At 42.5% G+C, this 24,382-nt stretch overlaps 1 protein-coding gene across 1 annotated transcript in view; it reads right to left on the bottom strand.

Moving 5' to 3' along the window:
* faf1 (Fas (TNFRSF6) associated factor 1) overlaps positions 1-24,382 on the bottom strand; it is a 208,424-nt gene that overhangs the window by 74,215 nt on the left and 109,827 nt on the right. The window contains exon 9 of the mRNA XM_078408556.1: positions 4,133-4,228. Coding sequence (XP_078264682.1) covers positions 4,133-4,228 — 96 coding nt within the window. The remainder of the gene's footprint in view (positions 1-4,132; positions 4,229-24,382) is intronic.

The following is a 24,382-nucleotide window of genomic DNA, read 5'->3' as shown; positions in this document are numbered from 1 at the left end:
CTTTGTATCATAAGCAAACTTAGACATACAATAGCACCTTCTTCATCTTTTGTTAGTAATCCGTAAATAATGAGAGGGAACTCATGAGTAACTCTGCCAATCTGATGACAAACCACTTATTTTTTTCATGATTTCTGTTTTTCAAACAATGTTTTGTTAATAAAGTTATCCTCCAAATCAGAGCTCTCATTTTATACTCAATGTTTTCTGTGTTGTTCAAATATCTCAGCATGTTTTATTACCCCCTTAAAATTTGGAACACTGCAACCCACATTTATGATTACTTTTTAAATTATATTGGTGAAAACTCTCAGTCGAAAACTGCATTAACCACGATTAAATGGCCCTTCTGGGTGGACATAAATGATTCCACAGCAATTCCTTGAAGAAATGCTGGTGAATTCCCCTTGAGCCTTTGCCAGTATAGAGTAAAAATTACCATCACTTAAATATGTTAACTAGCATAATTACATCTGTGGGAATTTGTGCTAGGCAAATTGAATTGTTGAGTTTTTAAAATATTTTACAACATTTATTGCAATTCAAAAGTAAACTGGGATGTCCTAACATTGTGACCTGCACCATATAAATTCTAGCATTTCTTTCAACTTGAGCAGTTTTCACATTCAAACAACAACTGACAGAACTCTAGCCAAACTGATGAAGTGGAGACATAAAATCTATTCATTAATTATTCATAGTCATCTACAATCAGGCTGTTCAAGTTAATTATAAGCAACCACAGCAATAAATCTGAAGTGGTTTAGTTAGAAAACGTGAACTGAACGCAATACTACAAAATACTGCATATTTCTCATTGGTCTATAAAAAATGATTAGCTAGAATAGCAATCAGTAGTTTAGAGCTTCATGGAACACATCTTTTACTGAAGATGACTAATGGTAACATTTAGACGGGAAACAATTTTACTTCTCATATTTTATGTATTTTGTTTCTCTCCTTACTAGATCTCACAGGAGAACGGGAGATATTGCGACTCTCAGAAACCATTTCCCAGGCATTCAAGTTTATTATGGAACCATAAAGAAGCAAAGAATCAGCTTTTACCTGACTTAATGGAAAAGAGTTATCAAAAGCACACCACAGAATCTGAGCATCCTCAAGCCTGATACACAAAACTAACTGGGCCAGATGCAAATGGCTTACCTTCATGGCCAAAAGCATTCTGGATCTCAGCGGCATGGCCTGAGTAACAGCAAGGCCTCCAACAGAGCTGTAAAGATATCCTTCCCAAAACACTATCCACAACTTTGACAGCCACTAAGCCCCCAAACTACTTTAATGGCCAATAGATCACCAAGTGTTATCAGAAATGTTTCTGGACGTCTTTCACATTCAGTGACATTTAAAAATATTTTAAAATGAAGTACAAAAATCAACTTTAAAAAAATGGAAATACATTAAAATTGTCCCAGAAACATTAACCAAAACCAAAATAAAATTTTAAATGTGCTACAATTCCTTTTGTCCTTTCACTGCTGTACAATCCACAACAAATTCCCCAATGCTGCAGGTTAACCAAGCACAGGATTCATTAAATGATTCCATCAAACAAATTGCCGTGGAAGTTCACAAGATTGAACTCTGCCAATACCTGTTCGAAGCTAACGGTCAATTCAGGGCTTTATGTGCCAGCTAGGCACAACATAATATTCTTACCCCGTTAGCAGCAGATACGATGTGTGGACACGATAAGGAGCAGCAGATACAATGATTGTAATGCAATACACCAACACTTCAGAGCATGGACGTTATATCAGTGTCAGATGTGCTTATGACATCATCTCAAGGTGTGTGGATTGTGGGATCAATTCAAATAAGTGGTAAGCATATCATGTGAAGGATCAAGAGATAATCCATTTACTGCAGCATTCCCAGCCTCTGCATAACTTTTATTGCCACTTTATTCACATGACTGGTTCAATTAGCCCTCTGCATAATGAAAAACCAAGGGAGATAATAGTAGTAGGTTTAGTGGTGCTGGAAAGTCACTTGGGGCACAGTTTCTTGAAAATAGTCAATACCTGATTCTCCTTAGCAAATTGATTTCATAAAATCATAAGATAAAAGCTAACTGGACTTAAAATGGATAAATCACTGGGTCAAGGTGGTTTGCATCCGAGGTTGCTATAAATGCAAAATTGCAGAAAACTTGGCCATAATCTTCCAAACATCTATAGATGGTGGAGACCAGGGATTGCAAATATTACACCTTTGTTCAAAAAGTACATAGAGATTAACCAAGCAACTTCAGACCAATCAGGTTAACCTCTGAAATGGGGATGATTCTATAAACTATCTGGGACAGAATTAGCACCTGGATAGGGTGGGTTGATTGGAGAAAGTCAGCATGGATTTGCTCAAAGAAAATTGCATTTAACAACGATACACTTTTTAGATGAAATAACAGAGTGTCCTTAAGGGAAATATGGTTGACGGAATATTATTGGACTTCCAGCAGGAAGTGTCATACAATAGATTTATCATTTACCTCAAAAGTTATGGAATAAAAGGGGTCGCAGAAACATGGATGGAAGATAGGTGGAAAGATACAGATTGTTTGTGACTGGTTGCACTTTGACTAAAGGGCAGTGTAAGGTCAGAGATAGCCAGAATTAGGAGTAGAGCCAACACTCTTCTTTATATTATTGATAAGGACTTTGGTGTGCAGGGCATGAATTTATAGCTGACAGAGCAAACTGTCATAAACAGTACAGTAATAAGCTTCAAGGAGATTCAGACAGGCTGGTAGAGAGCGTGGACGTGACAGATGAAATATAATGATGAAAAAAGTTAAACCTTACATTTTTGTATATATGCATAGATTGCAAAAGTAGTTTTAAAAACAGGATACAGGTTCCTGGCTATATAAATAAAGGCATGATGTACAAGAAAATTATGATGAATGTTTATAAAAGACTGCTGTGACCCCAACTGGAGTATTGTGTCCAATTCTGGGTGGCACATCAAAAAAGATACAGCAACTTTGGTGAAAGTTACAATAGACAATAGACAATAGACAATAGACAATAGACAATAGGTGCAGGAGTAGGCCATTCAGCCCTTCGAGCCAGCACCGCCATTCAATGCGATCATGGCTGATCACTATCAATCAGTACCCCGTTCCTGCCTTCTCCCCATACCCCCTCACTCCGCTATCCTTAAGAGCTCTATCCAGCTCTCTCTTGAAAGCATCCAACGAACTGGCCTCCACTGCCTTCTGAGGCAGAGAATTCCACACCTTCACCACTCTCTGACTGAAAAAGTTCTTCCTCATCTCCGTTCTAAATGGCCTACCCCTTATTCTCAAACTGTGGCCCCTTGTTCTGGACTCCCCCAACATTGGGAACATGTTATCTGCCTCTAATGTGTCCAATCCCCTAATTATCTTATATGTTTCAATAAGATCCCCCCTCATCCTTCTAAATTCCACTTCAATGAAGAACAACTTAAGAGGACTGGTGTCGAGGTCAAGAACTATAAGACATAGAATAATGGAGATTGGCAAAAGATTGAGGTAAAAATGAAACAAGGAATTTGTGAGGAAATTCAGCAAGTGAATAGGGTATAAAATCCACCGGCCAGGAGTAGTGGAGACAGGTTCAATTGTGGTATTCAAGGGGGCAAGAACAGGGAATTTGCAAAGCCAAGGGTATAGAATTTGTAAAGCCAAGGGTATAGATTTGCAGGGGGGGGAAAGGGAGAAGGGGGGTGGAAGGGTGGATGGGGTGAGAGAGAGGGGGATGGGGAGAGGGGAGGGGGTGGGGGAAGGGGAGGGGGAGGGGGAGGGGGTGCTGTACCAATGCAGGAGAGGTTTGGGCACAATGGGTCCATTTGGCCTAGTCTTTTTTAAATGGTAAACAATTCAGAAAAGTTCACGTTCAAAGTTATCTGGGTGTCAATGTTTACAGCTCATGGAAAGCTAAAGTGTAGGTGAAGCAGGCAATTAGGAAGACAAAGGTAGATTTGCTTTTATTTCTCTGAGTACAAGAGAGATTATTTTACTAAAATTATTTTGGGCCTTGGTTGCAACATCATCTCGAGTACTGTGTGCAATCTGGTAAAATACATATTACATTTAAAGTTTATGATAAAGCAAAAGATGTGTTACCTCTTCAGACTGTTCTCGAGTTTGTGTAGGTGAAGGCCTTTTACTAACTGTTAGTCGATGGCAGGGATAATTGAGTCCAGCAGCAGCTAAAGTAATCTGTAAAAAGACCGAGAGTAACATTAAATAAATCAATATGCTGTGCAGCTATCTGACAGATAACCATAACATTGTTTTCTGGCTTTGATCAAATATCATTAATGTAAACAGCTCCAAATGTTCAGTATTTTTTATTTCACTTTTATAAATCATAGGTTCAGTCTCATTTTAGGAGGATGCTACATATTAGTGATTTACTGGGATGACATTTGGCCAACATGAAGTTAATTTGATGTAATTATACAGCAGTAAAATTAGACACTGCATCTTAAAAATACAGGTTATTATGGTTTATTCCTCAGATTCTAGTTTGATTTTAGTACAAGCTGCATGAAAAATAACTACATGAACTCAAAACGCTAGAAAAATTATGTACATGTTTTAAACTATATAGAACAGTATAAAATGTGCAAGGTTAATTCATTATTACAACTGAAATCTAAGGAGTTTATGTATGCACAGGTAACCTCAATGTGCCAGTTTCAGTGCAGCAGAAGGTATTTATTCACAAAATGCTGGAGTAACTCAGCAGGTCAGGCAGCATCTCAGGAAAGAAGGAATGGGCGACGTTTCGGGTCAAGACCCTTCTTCAGACTGAACTTGAGTAACAACATCACAACAACAAACATTAAACAATCAAGGATAGAGGAGAAAATGTATTTTTCTTGTCTTTTTGGGCTGCATAAGTCTTCGCTAAATTTAGATGAGTAAATCTCTCAAATCTATTTGGAGAAGACTTTCAACATACAAATATAAATTTTGTACCAGGTAAAATAGACGGATAATTTTTGTAGCGCTGGAGTTGATCTATTTGTGCATAAAATTTCAGCTTGGTTGTTCATAGTGTGGCATTTAACATGCTATCATTTGCTCATTGTACATAATATTGCAGGACCAAAATTCAGTTATTTGATAACATTTATATTCAACTTCCTTCAGCACTCCATTCCTGTTTAGTTTGTTTTTTGTTATCCAGGGTCTCAGCAATCCTGCAGTTAAATTTAATCCTCAGTCACATGGCATCCAAATGAAAGCATTAAAGGAGAGAATCACATTCGGCTAGACCTTAAGATCAAGTGCAAATTGCTTCCACACTAGGTCTGTGGTTCTGGGGTATCTGGTGAATCCAATAGGATCCATGAGCTCTGCCATGAGTGGGCATGAAGTGCTCAGTAGAGCAGCAAAGTGGTACCTTCCTAACTGAAAACATTGATGGGACAATGATACAATCTTGCTTAATGTAATAATAAGGAAATGCAGATGCCGGTTTACACAAAAGGAACGCAAAATGCTGGAGTAACAGCAGGTTAAGCAGCATCTCCTGTAAATGGATAGGTTTCATTTTGGGCCAGGGCCAGACTAATTTTGGGAGTGGGGGAAGAGGAGGTGGGGAGGAATTGGAAGCAAAAAAACCAGGAAAAATCAGGGCAGGCAACAATGTATCCCTCTTGGGATCACGCCGTCCCTAGCCAAAAATCAGCCTATCAGGGATCCTCCCCATCTGAGGTTAAATGTTGCTGGCCTCTAGTTTTTTTCCTTTGCTTCCATTCCCCCCCCCCCCTCCACCTACAATCAGTCTGAAGAAGGGTCCTATCCCAACTATCACATCCATTTCCACTGGAGATGCTACCTGACCTGCTGAGTTACTCCAGCATGTTGTACCTATACAATCTTGATTGACAATTGTGTTCAGAGAGTGGTCTGCTGTGGATCTATTACTTAAGATCATGGCTTACTTGCACTCCATTGTATGGCAGTCACAAGGTATGAAAGAATTTCTGCAGGAAACTAAATTTGAGAAAGATATATTCCACAGAGAGAGTCAGACGGTTTTGAAAAGTCAGAAAAATACATTTGTGCTGTTTTTGCTTTGGAGTTAGCTGATGATGAAGATTGTGTCCATTCTGCCTCTAAATTTGAAGTGGTGGTCAAAGACTGTCCTGAAAATGACATTTCCCAATGGCATTCAGCAGGATATTCCCTCTGTTGGATTTGTCTCCATTCTCCATGTTCATAATCACATCATTGAGGTTCCTTAACATTCACTGTTCTTCCCAGATAAGGAAATGAAGCTGTGAAATTGTGACAAAATACTAGGTCAACCTGATTAAAGTCCCCGGCAACAATGAAGGCACTGTCAGGGTGGGCATCCAGCTGCTTGCTGATGGCCGAGTACAGCTGTGCTAGCGCTAGGTTAACATTAGCCTGTGGGGGAATGTATGTGGCCATGATGATGACCACAGTAAACTCCCGAGGCAGATAAAACAGCCTACATTTAAGCAGTAGGTACTCCAGGTCTGGGGAACAGTAGCTCTGTATTGCAGTGTGGTTGGTGCACCAGTCATTGTTAATGTAGATACAGAGCCCACCGCCCTTGCTCTTACTGGAGTCCTTTGTTCTATCAGCACAATGTAGTGACTGGTTCGTTAGCTCCACAGCCCCATCGGGAACCAGTGCGTTGAGCCACGTCTCCGTGAAAATCAGCGCGCAGCATTCTTTCAGGGATCGCTGGGTGTTACCTCATCCAGCTTGTTGGAGGGTGACCGGACATTTGCGAGAAAGTGGGGATGGTCTTTGTGGAGCCCTCCGTAGCCTGGCCTGCACCCCCGCTCTCCGTCCACATTTTTGCTTCCTCTCCCTGCGCTGGCTCCTTCTCCATCCCTTCAGTGTGGTGATCCAGGGGGCTGTTCTGTCGAGCTCCATCGGGATTTTGGTCAGGGTTTTATAGTACTCACCAGCTAGTCTCTCACAGCCGTGTCCGATGTTGAGCAGCTCCATGCGGCTCCATGTGCGATCCACCTTCGTGAGCTGTAGTGCCTTCGGGAGCGCGCTGCCACTGTGTCCGGGCTCGCCACTAGGGGCTCCAAATGGATTTCGGTGGAGGTAAGGGTCGCGGATTTTAAACGAAGATTCCGTGACCTGTTTTTCCCGCCACGTCTGCTGCTGGGCTGCTCTGTGCGGCTCCATGAGCGGTCTGCCTTGCGTGGTCTGCAGCGCTTTGGAGAGTGCGATGTCGCTGTGTCTGGACATGCTGCCGCCAGCACCGTCGGGATTTCGGTGCCGGTGCTGGATTTCCTCGTACTGTAGGTGAGTTTTAGTGTGAGTTCTTTAAATTTTAGGGGTTTTCTGGGTGTACTTTCCCGGGTTTTTTCGCAGCCGCGTTCGGTGCTGGGCTGCTCCGAATTGTATTGGTCTGGGGAGCGCAAAGCCGCTTCGTCTGAATAAACGTTCAGTATAGGATTAAAGAGGTTCTTCTGCAGTTGTATAGGGCCCTGGTAAGACCACATCTGGAGTATTGTGTACAGTTTTGGTCTCCTAATTTGAGGGAGGACATCCTTGTAATTGAGGCAGTGCAGCGTAGGTTCACGAGATTGATCCCTGGGATGGCGGGACTGACATATGAGGAAAGATTGAAAAGACTGGGCATGTATTCACTGGAGCTAAGAAGGATGAGAGGGGATCTTATAGAAACATGTGAAATTATAAAAAGGACTGGACAAGCTAGATGCAGGAAAAATGTTCCCAATGTTGGGCAAGTCCAGAACCAGGGGTCAGTCTTAGAATAAAGGGGAGGCCATTTAAAACTGAGGTGAGAAAAAACCTTTTCACCCAGAGAGTTGTGAATTTGTGGAATTCTCTGCCACAGAGGGAAGTGGAAGCCAAATCACTGGATGGATTTAAGAGAGTTAGATAGAGCTCTAGGGGCTATTTGAATCATGGGATATGGGGAGAAGGCAGGCACGGGTTATTGATTGGGGACGATCAGCAATGATCACGATGAATGGCGGTGGTGCTGGCTCGAAGGGCCGAATGGCCTCCTCCTGCACCTATTTTTTTTCTATGTTTAACAGACTCTGATATCCACAATATGCACTATTTCTTCAATGCTATTAAGGACTTTCAAGGTGACATAACAATGAAAGCCAAGAATGGAGGTGAATTTATCAAGGACAAAAAGGCACTTCTTAGAATTCTTCAACTGTGACTCTTTCCTCTCCATGAATACCCTCGATTCCATGTCACAGCAAACTATGCAGCCCAGCTCACCCCTGTTCATAACTGAAAGGAAGCATGCAGGTACAGCAGGCAGTGAAGAAATCAAATGGAATGTTGGCCTTCATAACAAGAGGAGTCGAGTATAGGAGCAAAGAGGTCCTTCTGCAGTTGTACAGGGCCCTAGTGAGACCGCACTGGAGTTCTGTGTGCAGTTTTGGTCTCCAAATTTCAGGAAGGATATTCTTGCTGTTGAGGGCATGCAGCGTAGGTTTACTAGGTTAATTCCCGGAATGGCGGGACTGTCGTATGTTGAAAGACTGGAGCGACTAGGCTTGTATACACTAGAATTTAGAAGGATGAGATGGGATCTTATCAAAACATATAAGATTATTAAGGGGTTGGACACGTTAGAGGCAGGAAACATGTTCCCAATGTTGGGGGTGTCGAGAACCAGGGGCCACAGTTCAAGAACAAGGGGTCGGCCATTTAGAACGGAGATGAGGAAAAACGTTTTCAGTCAGAGAGTTGTAAATCTGTGGAATTCTCTGCCTCAGAAGGCAGTGGAGGCCAATTCTCTGAATGCATTCAAGAGAGAGCTAGATAGAGCTCTTGAGGATAGCGGAGTCAGGGGGTATGGGGAGAAGGCAGGAACGGGGTACTGATTAAGAATGATCAGCCATGATCACATTGAATGGTGGTGCTGGCTCGAAGGGCCGAATGGCCTACTCCTGCACTTATTGTCTATTGTCTGACAAAATTATGAGGCCAAATGGAGACTGAAGGACAAGTGCTCAGCAGCAGATCGTATTCTTTAGATTTGTTGAATTTCTAAAAGTAGGAAAAAAAGACCCTCATTTGGAAATTCACAGTAAATAGATGCATAGGATATCTGTGTAGATATTTGGATTTTGAAAAACGAAACAAACGTTTAAATAAATAACTGGCAACTGAAAAAACACCAAAAAGTGGCCACCATTTTCATCATTTAATGTGGATTGAAACATATAGCTACCATCAGCCTTTTCCCCACATTTGTAAACCTCAGAGAAATTCAGCTCTTAAACAATCTTTTCTTTATATTTTCACATAATGCCTCCCTTCCCCCAGTGCTGTTTCTCATGGCTACAAATAGAACAAACAATTTATTTGGAGTTCCAATGAGTCAAGGCGTAACATACATGTTGAGCTATCAATTTTCTTTGTTGCATTAATTAACAGGTAGTCAGTAATCAGTATATTTAAACAAAACAGTTAAGATACTAAGGGATTAATTAAAACAAAGACACCACACTGTCAATACATTATTCTAACACATGGTTGTAATATTGAAGGTAGTCTAATTTACAAATAGAATACATGCAAAAATGATTTATAATTGCTTACATAGAATATTTTAGTGGATATTATGAAGCAGTGAGAATGTCAGTTCAGTAATTGAACGGGGAATTGTTTATTTCTGTGTTTCTGGATTTCAGTTTCCAAAGTGATTTATCTTGGAGACAGCCACTAATAAAGTTAAAAAAGAATAGCTTGTTTTACTTTAATTGCCTTTATGAAACCCACAAGGCAAAGTAAATCCTATGTGGCCAAGCCAAGACAAACATATTAAGTTTACAGGTTAATAAACAAGATGGTTAATTATGGCTGCAATGCTAATTCAGTAAATTAAACTCTGACTCTGCAGAATTTTATGATTCCTACAAGCACCAAAGTCATAACTAAACAATGGCAAATAAGCTAATTATACAGGATTTATTGCAGTCACATAAAAACTATTTTTTTTCCATAAAACATTGACATGTGATATTATACTCATGATTTGGGTGTACACCAGTGTGAAGACTGTGACAAATTGAAAAAGGGATAAGTGCATGGAATATTTTCAGTGTTTTATTCAACATATATTTTTAAATATTGGCAGCAAATTATTTATGTTCCAAATGCCTTAGTTACTGTGCAGGTTTCATTTGGGAACAAACTGCGTTTATTTTGCTAAGTTAACATTGTAAGGGACCTCAAGGCACATCACGGGAAACTAATCAAACACAATTTGACATAAAGCTGTGAAAGTGAAAACAGGTTAATTACAGATATGAAACAAACAAACTGCAGTGGTCTATTTAAGAGATACTAGACCGAGTGGACCCGTTGGGCCCAAACCTCTCCTGCATTGGTGCAGCACCCTCTCTTCCCCCACTCCCCCACTCCTACCGCCCCCCCCTCAGCCACTCACCCACTCCATAACCCCTCAACTCACCAAACCACTCCTGCATGGGTCTAGCACCGTCCCCTCCCCCCCACCCCCACTCCACCCCACCTCAACCCGCCTCCTCCCCTCACTCACCCCATTCCCCCCTTAACCCCACTCCCCCCTCACCCACTCCATCCCCCCTTAACCCACCTACGCTCCCCCTCATCCACTCCATCCCCCCGCAATCCCCTTATTCCCCCCTCCGCTCACCCCCCTCCCTCACCCACTCACCTACTCCATCCCTCCTCTACCCCCCTTATCCTCCCCTCCCCTCCACCGTTTGCACCATTGCAAAGTCGAATAATCGTAAGTCGAAGCACCGTAAGTCAGGGAGCATCTGTATTAGATCATGTAGCCAGAAGCGAGCTGCGGCTCGCTATGGGTCGCTGCTGTTTGCACCATTGCAAAGTCGAAACATCGTAAGTCGAAGCATCGTGAGTCGGGGAGCATTCGTATTAGATCAATGGGCCCCAACTGCGCACGTGTGGACCTTCTCCCATTGTGACGTCGAAAACGCAGCTCGGCGGCATCTTGTTTGACCCGTTGCCGGTGCGCTGCACCATGGGAGGAAGGTCAGACATGGGGCAAGCCGGGACAGGCGGCAGTCCTCCCGGCGGGGCGGGGGAGCGTGTTTATTAAAGTTTATTCAGCAGCAGAGTAAGTTAGACAGCGCAGCAGCCCCACCCCCCCTTCCCCATTGGTTGCCGCTTCCGTCATTCTGGCGGGTCCCGCCCACAGCGGCCATCGTGGGCCCCCCCATCCCTCATTGGATGGCACTCCCGTCACTCGGACTGGATGTCCGACATTGTGATGTTGAACGCTGAAGAAGGCCAGGGTAAGTTGAAAAGTTAATTTTTAAACTTTAAAATGCCAATAACTATAACATTATAAGACCAATTTGAATGAAACATGTGTGATACAGACCCTAGGACAATGGTGAGTACGGTGGTCTAAAATTTTCGCTCTATCGTGTACCGTTTTGGCTGAGGGATCAACGGGGAACAAACACACGGGGCAAACATGCAGAGGAACAAACGGAACAAACAAGATGAGAGTTTTAGTAATATACTAGACCGTTGGCGCCAGCACTGCAGCCAGAGCGAGTCGCGGACCCAAAGCCTCTCCTGTATTGGTCTAGCACCATCAACCCCCCCACTCAATCCTCTTATCCCCCCTCCTCCCCCCACTGACCCACTCTATGCCCCCTACCCCACCCTCACTCCCCCCTCCCCCTCCCCCCACCCCCACTTCCCCCTCCCGTCCCCCCACCCTTACTCCCCCCCCACTCTCCCCTCCCCTGGCCCCACCCCCACTCCCGCTCAACCCCCACTCCCCTCCCCACTCCCCCTCTCCCCACCTCCCCACCCCCCCTCTCCCCACCCCCCCCTCTCCCCACCCCCCCCTCTCCCCACCCCCCCCCCTTCCCTACTCTCCCCTCACCCCACTCCCACTCGGCCCCCACGCCCACTCCCCTCCGTGGACCCATTCGCGGCGAAAGCCAATTACCAGTGCCCCGTGCGTGCAGCGCTGATTGCCAGCAAGTGGCAGCGGCTGGGGCCCGGCGGGAGCTGGGACTACACCACCCGGCGGGCAGCACAGCGGCGGGAGCTGGAACTACACCTCTCGGCAGGCAGCACAGCGGCGGGAGCTGGGACTACACCTCCCGGCGGGCAGCGCAGCGGCACAAGATGGCAGAGCGGGAGGAGAAGAAGGAGAGCGGCTGTTATTTTTGTGGAGTCGTCGACGAGGCCGTCGGTTGAAGCGGCCGTTGTCGACGGCGCCGTAGGTTGAAGCGGCCCCATTCTTACCCTCCCCCACCCCTCTTTCCCCACCACCCCCCTTTCCCCCACTCTCTTCCCCCCACCACCAACCCCCCTCCCCCGCTGTCCCCCTCCCCAGTCGCACTCTCCCTCCCACCCCCATTCTCTCCTCCTCCCACCCTCCCTGTCCCCCCCCACTCTTTCCCGGAGTGGCGGACTACTGGAGATGGGCAGCGCAGCGGCTGTGGCTGGGATTACTCGCGGCGGTTGTGGGGGAGAGGGGAGTGAGGAGAGGGGAGAGAGGAGAGAAGCGAGGGGAGAGAGGAGCCCCTGAATGCGGGCGGGAGGCTCCTCTAACGGCGTCCATCTTGTTTGTGCGAGTGGGGAGAGAGTCCGTGCGTGCCCTATGGTGATGTCATACAGCAGCCCTTGGAAAAATGTGTCTAGAAATTAGATTTTTGAACTTTAAAATGTCTCTAACTTAAAAAATATAACATCAATTTAAATAAAACGTTATAAAGAGTCATCGCGAGAGTGGTGATTGAGGTGGCGTGAAAATTGTGGCGCTATGGTTTACTGTTTTGGCAAAATCACAGAAAAACATATATTTACATATGGATATATATATATATCGAGTTTTAGTAGTATAATATAGATATAATATAGGTAATAGAAGATATAAAAGTCTAATTTAGAAAATAAACTAGTTTAATTTTTACAAATTTTTGTGTCATAATTTATCGTGATCAATTTCTTTTTCTGCCTTGGGTGTTTTGAAAGTTGTTACCTGTCATGTGCTCTAATTTATATTGTGAAAAGATTAGAGACACAGAAAATACAACGAAACACCTACAGGACTAGACAGGCTTATTGCAACATTTGCAGCAGGGTTAAAATACTTTGATCAAAGCAATTTTGAAAAGCTCGCCTACAATTAAACGGGAAGTTAGATTGTTATATTCCCGTACAAAGTGGATGTCAAAAACAGGCAAGCTGGTCCAGAGCAATTATCTTGGATAACCTAGTGCAAATAGCACACAGACTGCAAGCTATACCCAATAGGCAATACTGTGCTTAAATAATGTTAAAGTTAGGCTCCTGCATTCTTATATAAACATTGAGATTAAACTTTGACACATAATAAACTAAAAAAAGATAATTTATTGGTCTTAAAATATAAGTGCTCCAAAATCAAGCTTCACAAGTGCCATTTTAGAATATTTGGGTTTGGAAAAATTCATTCCAGCTTCTTTTCAATGTAGTCCTTTTCAATTACTCTTGATAGTTCCATTTAACATTGTGTTAAATATATATTTTTGGGATATAGATTCTTGGATGCCTACAGTGATTAAGTGGATAGCACCTTTCTCTCTGACTTAAAGGTTGTGAGATGAAGTGCTACTCCAGAGACTGAATAACAAAGTCTCGGCAGACAGTACAGTGCAATTCCACTACACTGTTCTAATGCTATCATCTGATTACACATCAACTCTCTTGGGTAAATATAAAAGATCTCATGGCACAATTTTGAAAAAAGATGAGGGGAATTATCCCCAGTGTCCTGGCCAATGTTTATTCCCCAGACAAAAATCACTCAGAAAACCTCACCACTGCTTCCAGATGTTTTCTATGCACAAAATACAGCCAATAAGCACACTCAAATGGAACTGCAAAAGCAAGTTAGATAAAAAGTGAAAATGACCATTTCTCCATACCTCAAAAAAACCTTCTGAAAAGTATATGTGTTGAATATCAAGTCCTGAGAGGACTGGAATGTACCCAACAATGTATAAACACGTTTGAATTAACATTTCTGAACACTCATACGAACACTACCACTTATGGAAAACACTTCACTTTTGATAACTGCAGAACAATACCTTGAGATAAACATTATTTTTGAAAACATCACCAATGACAGGGATCTAAACAGGGAATTTAGTAAATTTATTTAATATGGTTCTGCAATTGGATTTGACATTTCCCTCAGTTGCAAATGATGCCGCTAAGTATTAAAACACTGTACAATTGTACTCCCTGATTACATTTTTCCCTAAATCTGTACATGTGTGGAAAAGTGATATTTCCACCATGTCATCAATGGTGCACCTCACAGATATGGTGGTTAAATAATGGCACAATTCAATGAACCAATTGCATCTGTTGTGCTGAGTAGATTAAACAAGAGGATAATTCTTTCTCTTTTTTAAACACTGAGGTTTAATTCCTTATCTGAAATGCTCATTTCTTAAAATTCCAACTTTACCATTCAATTTTTCTGCAGTATACAATCACCTATTATTTGCAAGCCTACTTCTTCATGTTGTGCTTTGGTTACTTGTGATATTGCCAAAGCAGGTTTTATATTAATAAATACTTACCATTTCCTCACTTATTTTATCCAGTTTGCATTCATTGGTAACATGGGTAATCATGGATGCAGCTAATTGTATTATATTACAATTCTGGAAATATGGCATAAGTTCCATTATGTTTCATTTTGACTAAGATAAACAAGTGAAAATCAGATGAACCAATCTGAGAAAACAAGATTTCTAATCTCAGACTGCTTCCCTCAGCAACTTTCCCACTTTCATCATATTTATTCTGACATTCAGCTGATGTCTACTGTTGATTTCCCCTCAAAAATATCCTCCTGTCTCTGCCTCAGTGCCTGGTACTGTTGAGCATACTATTGGACAGTATTCCGAGGGATAAGATGTATATGCACTTGGGTGGACAGAGGCTGATTTGGGATAAATCAGCATGGTTTTGGAGTGGGAGATATCTTACAAATCTGATTGAGTTTTTGAAGAAGCAACTAAAAACGTTGACGATGGCAAAGCTGTAAATGTCTCTATAGACTTTAGCAAGGCATTTGATAAGATTCTACATTTAAGGCTGCTCTGGAAGGTTAGATCACATAGGATCCAGGGATAGCCAGCGACTGGATAGAGAATTGGCTTCATGGAAGGAGGTCGGGGACGAGTGGTGTGCCTCAGGGATTGGTGCTAGGCCCATTGTTGGTTGTGATTTATATCAACGATTCGGATGAGAATGTACTAGGCATAATTAGTACGTATGCAGATGACACTAATGTGAGTGGTGTCGTAGTGAAGGTCATCAAAATTTACAGCAGGATCTTGATCGGTTGTGCAAGTGGCCGAGGACTGGTTAACAAGAGTTTTGTGCAGTTAAGTGCAAGGAGTTGCATTTTGGGAAGTCAAATGAGGGCATGACCTTCACAGTAAATGGCAGGGTCGTTGGGAGAGTTGTAGAGTGGAGGGATTTAGGAGTGCTGGTATATAGTTCCCCAAAACTGGAGTCACAGGTAGATAGGTTGGTCAATAAAGTTTTGGTACACTGGCCTTCATCATGCAGGGTTATTGAATATGGAAGTTGGGATGTTATGTAACTGTTATACAAGACGTTGGTGAGGCCGCATTATGAGTATCGTGTTCAGTTTTGGTCACCCAACTCTCGGAAGGACATTGAAATGACTTTTCTACTATTTGAAAGTTATCCTTGAGAAATTTTGCAGTGGGGCAGTAAAGTGAATTCACAAGAGACTACAGATGGTGGAATCTTGAGCAAAACAAAAATGCTGGAGGAACACAGCAGGTTAGGCAGCACCTTTAAAAGGCCCCAACCCAAAACGGCGCCTGTCTTTTCCCTCGACGATGCTAGCTGACCCGATGAATTCTTCCAGCATTATTTTGCTCAATATATTATTTACCATTATTTTCTGACATTAAACCAATCCTTTAGCCATCTAATATTATCTCACGACTGACGTCAGTCTGACGAGTCTATAGTTCCTAATTTTTCCCTTCAGTCCTTTCTCAAATTGTGATTTACATCAGCTACTTTGTATCTGTTGGCTATATTCCAAAATCTCTGGTATTTTAGAAGAGCTTGAAATCTGCTAATTGAGTCAGAAAACTCCATGGTCAGAAAACTTGTTGAATCCCTTGACAACATTTAATTCTTTAAAAACCCAGGTAGAGTTAGCAGTTGCTTTAACTGTTTAAATCTTAAGTTAGCACATTCATCAGAATTCAAGTGAGAAAGTATATCCTTCAAAATAATGCGTCTTTCATTCTACAGGGAAAGTCCAGCAGTTCAGTAGTCACCAAAAGAACAAATCTATTTATAGAATGCTTGCTGGGAAATCTTAAGTTGGCTCATCCACTCATATAAGAAAGCATTCATATAAGGAAACACTTTAGTTAAACTACACTCCTAATCCTTTTTCGCCAATTTCCAAGCAAAAAATAAATTGCAATTATATTGAAGGCTTTTTCCATTCTATTTGTTTACATTTCAGTCTCCGAAGATCTGTTAACTTTTGGGTTCTGCTCGGAATCCCTTGTACATTTTCAGGACTTCATGTAGGTATGGAAGTCTGATTTTGCTGGCCAAATTTTACCAGTGATGTGCTGAGTGTGAGGAAAATAAGAAACAGAACCATGAATAATAAGTTCTGCATCAAACCTTTTGTATCCTGCAAGAATAATGTATATTTCAATGAGATCCACACAGATTCCAGCAATAAAAGCTGTGATCCCAGGAATTCCCTAGCATTTATACTGGAACATCTACTCGTGAATCGTGAAGGAGCTTAGGACTGGCACAGGATCTACAAGCCTATTTATTTGAATATGCAAGGAAGAATGATTTAAAAAAGCTAAGTAGCCTTTTTTTTTTGTGATTACCTTTGCCATGTTAAATCGTATTTTAGGCAATTTTATTTTTTAATACAAAAGTAAAAAGGTTATATTTTATAACATTGAATGTGTCCAAGGATAATTAGAAGCATAGAAAAATTGAAGTGCTGGCAACTGGAAAGCTGAGAAAATTGTAAATATCATAGTTTTCAGCAAAGTTTTATGTACCAAAAAAGGTTTTGCACCAGGTTGGTCTTGCCAGCAAGATTTGTTAAAATAATTCAGACCTGGTATATTCACGGTCATGAGGAACATGTGATGAGTGTGGCAGCAAGTCCCGTTCCTCAATGTTAAGAAGCACACAGACAGGCTTGCATAAAGTCGGAAAGTCCACTACACTTAAAGCTCATGAGAACTGATGTGTAATGTGGAGTTCAGTGTGATTTATCATCCCCTGGCAAATTCATTTAGATATAATATCCCACCAGAGAAAAGCAAGCAAACTGTCTACAACAGCTGACGAAACAGTATTTTACTCTATAAATTAAAGGATTCACAGAGCTAGTAACCTAAATGAAAAAAGCTCTGTGAGCTCGCATTTGTTTTATGTGTATAACCACAGAAAAATGTGGGAATAGTTTAGAATGTTTTTTTTAAAAAGCAAGGTAATGAAGACCCTCAAACCATTCAATTGACACGAATCACTTTTGCCAATAGGAAAAGGTTGACCATAATATCAGATTGTTGCAGCAAAGATCCTTTCTGCACAAGTTCAGATTCAGTTTAGTCTCTGGAGAACAATTGGCTGAGCCTTTGTGATGCTTGAAGGCAAAAGAATAACCTACAATTATACCGGTTTTCTTTTGGCATGCCAGCGATATTGTTCAGTATAAACACAATCTTGGCGAAAGTTTAAAATAAGATTTTATGACTCAGCTTGTGTTAAAGAAGCACAAAACAATCCTCTAGGTTCTTATTCCCACTTTTTTTACTTGCTTCCCAAACCACTCAGCTAGATTTAATCAGTTTTATGTGTACTTAAGCATAAATACTACCAGCATCAGACATGCATCTGGAGTGAAATTACCATCATTTGCAACTAGTTATTTCAGAGAATATCACATATTTTGATAAAAAACTTCAGATGCGCTCACAATAAAAGTGCTCTATCCCAAATTGTCTGATGAGACAAAGGGAAAGCTAAGAAAGCACTTCAATTATAAAAAAATTAAATTCCAAGTATCTATTTCATGATTTTTAGAATAAATTAGCATTTTAGTGTTTCAGCATTTTCACATTGTGTATGATGGTATGCAGCGACCTTCTTATAACAGATGGTATAAATGTTTGTAGTCTTTGGCTGGCATATTTTCTTTACTCCAAAAATCATTAAACTAAATGAAAATGCATGCAATTATTCAGCAAATAAGAGCATTATTCATTAAAAAAAAAAAAAAATTCTCGCATTAACTCTTGAAAACAGGGGCTGAAAGTTTGCCCTGCAACAATAGTGCAACCATTATTTTCTTGACATCTTCAGGTTTCTATGCCACATGACATAATCTCATCATCCACAAAGACCCAACAGCCTCACTGGCATGAAGTAGCAAATCAAATACAAATCCCACCTGGGAATGGTCCAGAGCCCTTGGATCTTAGGAATGAAAGCTGTTATCATTTTGTGAATTACAAGAACTATAAAAGGACACTCTACTCAAGTTATCATTGAATGTCACCTGAAAGCAATCACAAAAGGGCTCTACCTAGGCTTATCTCTGAGCTCTGTCACTAAGGCAACCAGAAGGGAATAAGTTTCAGTGGGTCTATGAATTTAGGAAACCATAAAAGTCAGGGCAAAAAGGTATGAGCAGCCTCTCAAAGACTGACTGCATTAATACATTAGCAAATACTGTGAAACACTGGATAAATGTCAGCAATTATGGAAAAACTCCTCAGGACAATCCATGATGTCTGTCAACCTCCTGCAATGAGATATCCAAGTGTCATTCAGTGCCACCTAAGCTCTGGTTTTCATGGACCTGAACCCAAACCACCACATGGAAATTATTTTCAAACTAAAACAATTTAAAACAAATTCATCCAAGGGTGCTTCATGTCACAGATTTTTCATACGGTACCAACCTCTTTGAAGTTTATGATCATAGAATTTTGTACCTCAGTATCTTGACAAACTGCAGTATATAAAATCAAATACTCAAAACCTGCATTTGCTTCTACTCATTTAAATTTACTTGCTGGATGCGAGAAAGACTCACGGTGCCATGGGAACCATTTTCTCTACATTTCTTGTTAACCTCAAGCTCAATAAACAATGAAACTGGATAGGCTTGCTGTAATTGGATTCCTGTATAATCTTGATTCTTTTCTGAACCTGATGGACCTGGCTCATCTGGCAACATCAGTTAACTTAATCTAAGTCAACACTCATTTAATATATTATTTTTTGAATCCCTTTAGGTAGTAAAAATACACTGACGGCTGCAGCTCTCACTTTAATGAGGGATGGGATATTGTACTAGTTGTCAATAATTCTGTTCTAGCATATCCTCACTGGGGAATCACTTATAGACTTCACTGGTTGGTAAATGTTTTCATTCAGAAGAAGTTCAACTGTGACAAAGTAAAAACATACAATCATTCTAGATTCTCATTTTACATTTAAACAAAGGCCATGTTTTCAGTATTTTGAGAGCAAGAATAATTTAGTATTGTAAATGTTGACTGTAGTTCTATTGACAAGTAGAATTTATATTTAGCATTCAAATAATTAAAAAAACGAATAGAAAAAGATCAAAATGTTACATTTTTAAATAAATTAAGATTTTATATAACATTAATATGATATGGAAAAACAATAGAACCTATTGATATTTAGGTAATACAACTGTAATAAAGCCAATCATCCCGCCTGCAACTGGTCCAAAACGCCGCAGCGAGACTCCTGACGGGTACCCGTAAAAGGGACCACATCACGCCGATTCTGGCCTCTCTCCACTGGCTCCCTGTACGGTACAGAATCAACTTCAAGCTCCTCCTATTCACATATAAAGCCCTAAATGGACATCCCCCCCCCTACATCAAAAATCTTCTAACCCACCTCTCTAACTCCAGGTCCCTCAGGTCGGCCGACTTGGGGCTACTCACTATCCCGCGGTCTAGGCTTAAGCTCAGGGGTGACCGCGCTTTTGCGGTTGCAGCTCCTAGACTGTGGAACAGCATCCCTCTCCCCATCAGAACTGCCCCCTCCATCGACTCCTTTAAGTCCAGGCTCAAAACCTATTTCTACTCCCTAGTGTTTGAGGCCCATTGAGGAGGCGCTGTGAACTGTTTTGTATGTGCTGTTATGTTTGTGTGTTACTGTATGTTTCATTTTTTCCTTAGTACCTAAACAGATGTACAGCACTTTGGTCAACGTGGGTTGTTTTTAAATGTGCTACACAAATAAAATTGACTTGACTTGACTTGATTTAAAACCAAAAATATTTTTTTAATCATTTGGGAGATTAACTATTCACTTTTAAGTATGATACAAGAGTCAACATTACAAAATTATAGTATTGTTGGGGGCCACACAGTGATTAATTATAAAAGATCTCCTAAAAAAAGACTTGCAACGATTTGATTTCCTTTGTAACTGTTGCACACTATCATAAATCCATCAAAGAAGTCAAAATAATTTAAAAAGCTGGAAAGATATTAATGCTTCAGCGAAGATCTACACATACAACCATAGCATATATCCATTCAGAAATATACAGTTCATGCCCCAATCCTGAACGATGTATTCAGTGATGGCAGTCTGCCAAGAAGTTGTGTCCTAAGTACCAACGTTGGAATGTCAATTCACTGCTGAAAATGGTGTGGGTGCACTCTCCCAGTGAAAACTGTTTCAAGCTGGCTGGAGAGGGAAAACTCAAAAGAATTTGTGAATCATTTTTAAGCCTTACACCAATTTATAAATCCTTCACTATGAGGAGACTAAAAAAAAGGTTCTAATACAACACAAAATCCCTTAGATAGCCAAAATGTATAACTGCTGCTGAAATTCGGAAATAAAAACAGAACATATTTGAAATATTCAGTAGATACAACAGCATCCATGGAGAGTGAAACAGAATTCACATTTCAAGTCAATAACCTTACATCAGGTCATTAATCTGAAACATCAATGCTCTTTCTCCCTCTGTAATGGTGGTTGACCTGCTGAGCATTTTCAACATTCTCATTGATATTTCCTGATAAACCACCTAAATGAATATGTCACTACCATCACAGACTTCATCAGTAATTGCGTAGAGGACTGCATGCCAAAGAACAGTGCTGTCCATCAGCAAACCATGGATGAACTGTGAGGTGCACTCCTGGGCGAAGTCCAAGTCTGCAACAATAACCCACTGGTACAAGAAATCTATACATGATCTTCGCAAAGTCTCAAGGACGCCGAGAGAGAATTCTGGACCAAACTAGTCCCAGAATAAACGTGTATTGCGGCAAGGTTCATGTGTTACAATGGACTACTAAGCGAAGGCAGATAGTGCATGCTCAATGCAATCTATGCTCACTTTGAACAGAAGGTCAGTGGAATGACGTTCCTCCAACAGCCTCGGGAGCATCTCTGCCCATGGTTACTGTCAAAGATGTCAGATTGGCCTTCCTGTGAGTGAACCCATGTGAATGCAAAAAAAGGTCTGGATGGAGTCTCCACAGAACAGTTGGCAGGAGGACTTGCAGACATCTTTAACTTCTCCCTACTCCATTGAGGTTCTTTCCTGGTTTAAGAGGACCATTATCATCCTGATGCCAAAGAAAAGGAAGGTAGTGCGTCCTCATGACTAGCCAAATGGCTCTGGCATCCACTATCATGAAGTGCTTCGAGAGGCTGTTCAGCGCACATTAATTCCAGCATCCCTTGATAGTCTTGATCCAATGAGATTTTGCCTGGTTGGTTATTACAACATGTCCATGACAGACACCATCTCCATAGCCCTACAATCATCACTAGAAAATCTTGATAACAAGGACACTTACTCAAACTCCGATTTATAGACTACTAGACCAAGTGGACCCGTTGGGTCCTAACCTCTCCTGCATTGGTGCAGCACCCCCTCCTCCCCTTCACCCATCCCCTTCACTCCTTCCCCATCCCTCCCCCCTCCCCCAGACCCCCTCCCCCTCAACCCCCCTCCCCCATCCCCTTCACCCCTCCCTCCCCCCATCCCTCTTTCCCTCCCCCCACCCCCTCCCCCCTCCCTACCCGCTCCCCCCACCCCCCTCCTCCCGCTCCACCCCTCCCCTCGGCCCAACCGTGGAGCCGTTGCCGGGCGGGGAGTGTACCCGTGGCCGTGTGCCAGCAAGGAGGGAGAGGGGAAAAGCAGTGACGTCGGCCCCGTTTCTCCTGCGGAGCCGAAGCGTCTGTTCAGCTCGGCTGCAATCTGCGGCGGGGTAGGGTGGTGACGGCATGGACCTGTTGCCAGGCGGGGAGCGTCTCCCGGGGCCTTGGGTGGGCGAGAGTGGAAAGGGAGACGGCACTGACCTCGGCCCCATTTCTCCTGCAGCACGGCTGCGACGGCCATCTTATTGGACCCTCTGCCACCGTGGGAGGAAGGTCAGGCACGGGGCACACCGGGACAGGCGGCGGTCCTCCGGGGAAGGGGGGGGGGACGCATTTATTAAAGTTTATAAGGTAAATTGTTTTTAAAAAGTAACAAAAGTGGGTTTATTCACAGCACAGGGGAATGGTGAGTAGGGTGGGCCTAAACTTGTGGCACTATTGTGTACCGTTTTGGCTGTGTAGAGGGCATGGTACACACATAAACACAAACAAACCGAGAATTTTAGTAGTATATATATAGATAGCTCTGTCTTCAGGAACATAATTCCAACTATTGCCAAAATTCTGGACTTAGGACTTGACAACTGGATCTTCAACCCATAGGCGGCAATCAGTAAAGACGGGTGACAAAACATCCTCCACCATAACTCCCAACGCCGATAACCCACAAGGATGTGTTCCCAGCCCCTTACTGTACTGCCTGTACAATTTGGGGCGGACTCGGTGGGCCAAAGCCCAAATTTTCCACACTCTATTTCTAAGCTAAATGACGAGTGGGTGATAAAGAGCTTAGTAATATGCTGTCTAGACAACAACTTCTCCCTCAATGTCAGCAAAACAAAGGTGCTGGTCATTGACTTCAGGAAGCAGGATAGTGTACATGCTCCTATCAGCATGAATGGTGCTGATGTAGCGAGCGTTTCAAACTATTTGCTAACTAGTACTCTCCAAGGGTAAACATCACCAACTGGGATGCAAGTGTAAATATCACCAACCTCGTCCAACCACATTGACGCTACGACCACAAAACCACCTCTACTTCCTCAGAAAGCTAAGGAAATTCAGCATGTCTCCAATGTCTCTTATCAATTTCTACGGATGCACTGAAGAGAGCACCATATTGGAATGCATTGCAATTTGCTTTGGCAACTGTTCTTCTCAAGACACCAACAAAATTGCATAGTGGTGGATGCAGTCCAGTCCATCACGCAAACCAACCTTCCTCCATTGGCTCCATGGGGTGGACCTCACAGTTCATCCATGGTTTGCTGCCCTTCTTTGCTCACCGTACGGTCCAGTTGATGCGGCTGTTGTTGCGGCTGAAGTTGTAGCCCCTGGGGACAGCACTTTCTTCAGGCCAAGCTACCAACAGGATGCGCTCGGTCACTGAGCTCCATCCACTCTCACCAGTTGCCGCCTCCTAGTTTGTCCACTCCCCGGCTGCCACCTCTTCTCCCATTGCTCTGTCTACTCTGCCGCTCCCTCCTCCACTGCCACCTCCTCTTCCTTCTCCAATCACTCTGTCCACTGCGCCGCTCTTTTGTCCACCACTGTCTCCTCCTCCTTCTCCCCCAGAATCACCAACATCACCTTGGAAGATGTCGGCGACTGCGGGGAAAAAGCAGAAGGAAGCGGTGGTGGAGTGGACATAGCGACAGCAGATAGGAAGATAGACACAAAGTGCTGGAGTAACTCAGCGGGACAGGGAGCATCTCTGGTGAGAAGGAATGGGTAGCGTTTCGGGTTGAGACTCTTCTTCAGAATCGGCAGCAAGCGAGAGAGGAGGGAGCCGCTCAGACCAAGCGCGTCCTGCCAATGGCAGTGGCCCAAAGAAAGTGCTGTCGGCAGGGGCTACAACATGAAGAAGGCCTCGCTGGAACAGATCAGCGGCATCGGCGCCTATTTTTAAGATTAAACCACACAAAGTGCTGGAGTAACTCAGCAGACTTGACTAAACCTGAAGAAGTGTCCTGATGTCACCTATCCATGTTCTTGATGCTGCCTGACCTGCTGTGTTATTCCAGCACTTTGTGACCTTTTGTGTATTAACCATCATCTGCAGTTCTTTGTTTCAACTACATGCAATGATTATATCATATTCGGTTATAATGGACAATTGGCCATTTT

This window comes from Rhinoraja longicauda, chromosome 11 (assembly GCF_053455715.1).
Source record: "Rhinoraja longicauda isolate Sanriku21f chromosome 11, sRhiLon1.1, whole genome shotgun sequence".
Classification (NCBI taxonomy): domain Eukaryota; kingdom Metazoa; phylum Chordata; class Chondrichthyes; order Rajiformes; family Arhynchobatidae; genus Rhinoraja; species Rhinoraja longicauda.
The sequence above is the reverse complement of the archived record's forward strand: the minus strand, read 5'-3'. Positions and strand labels throughout refer to the sequence as shown.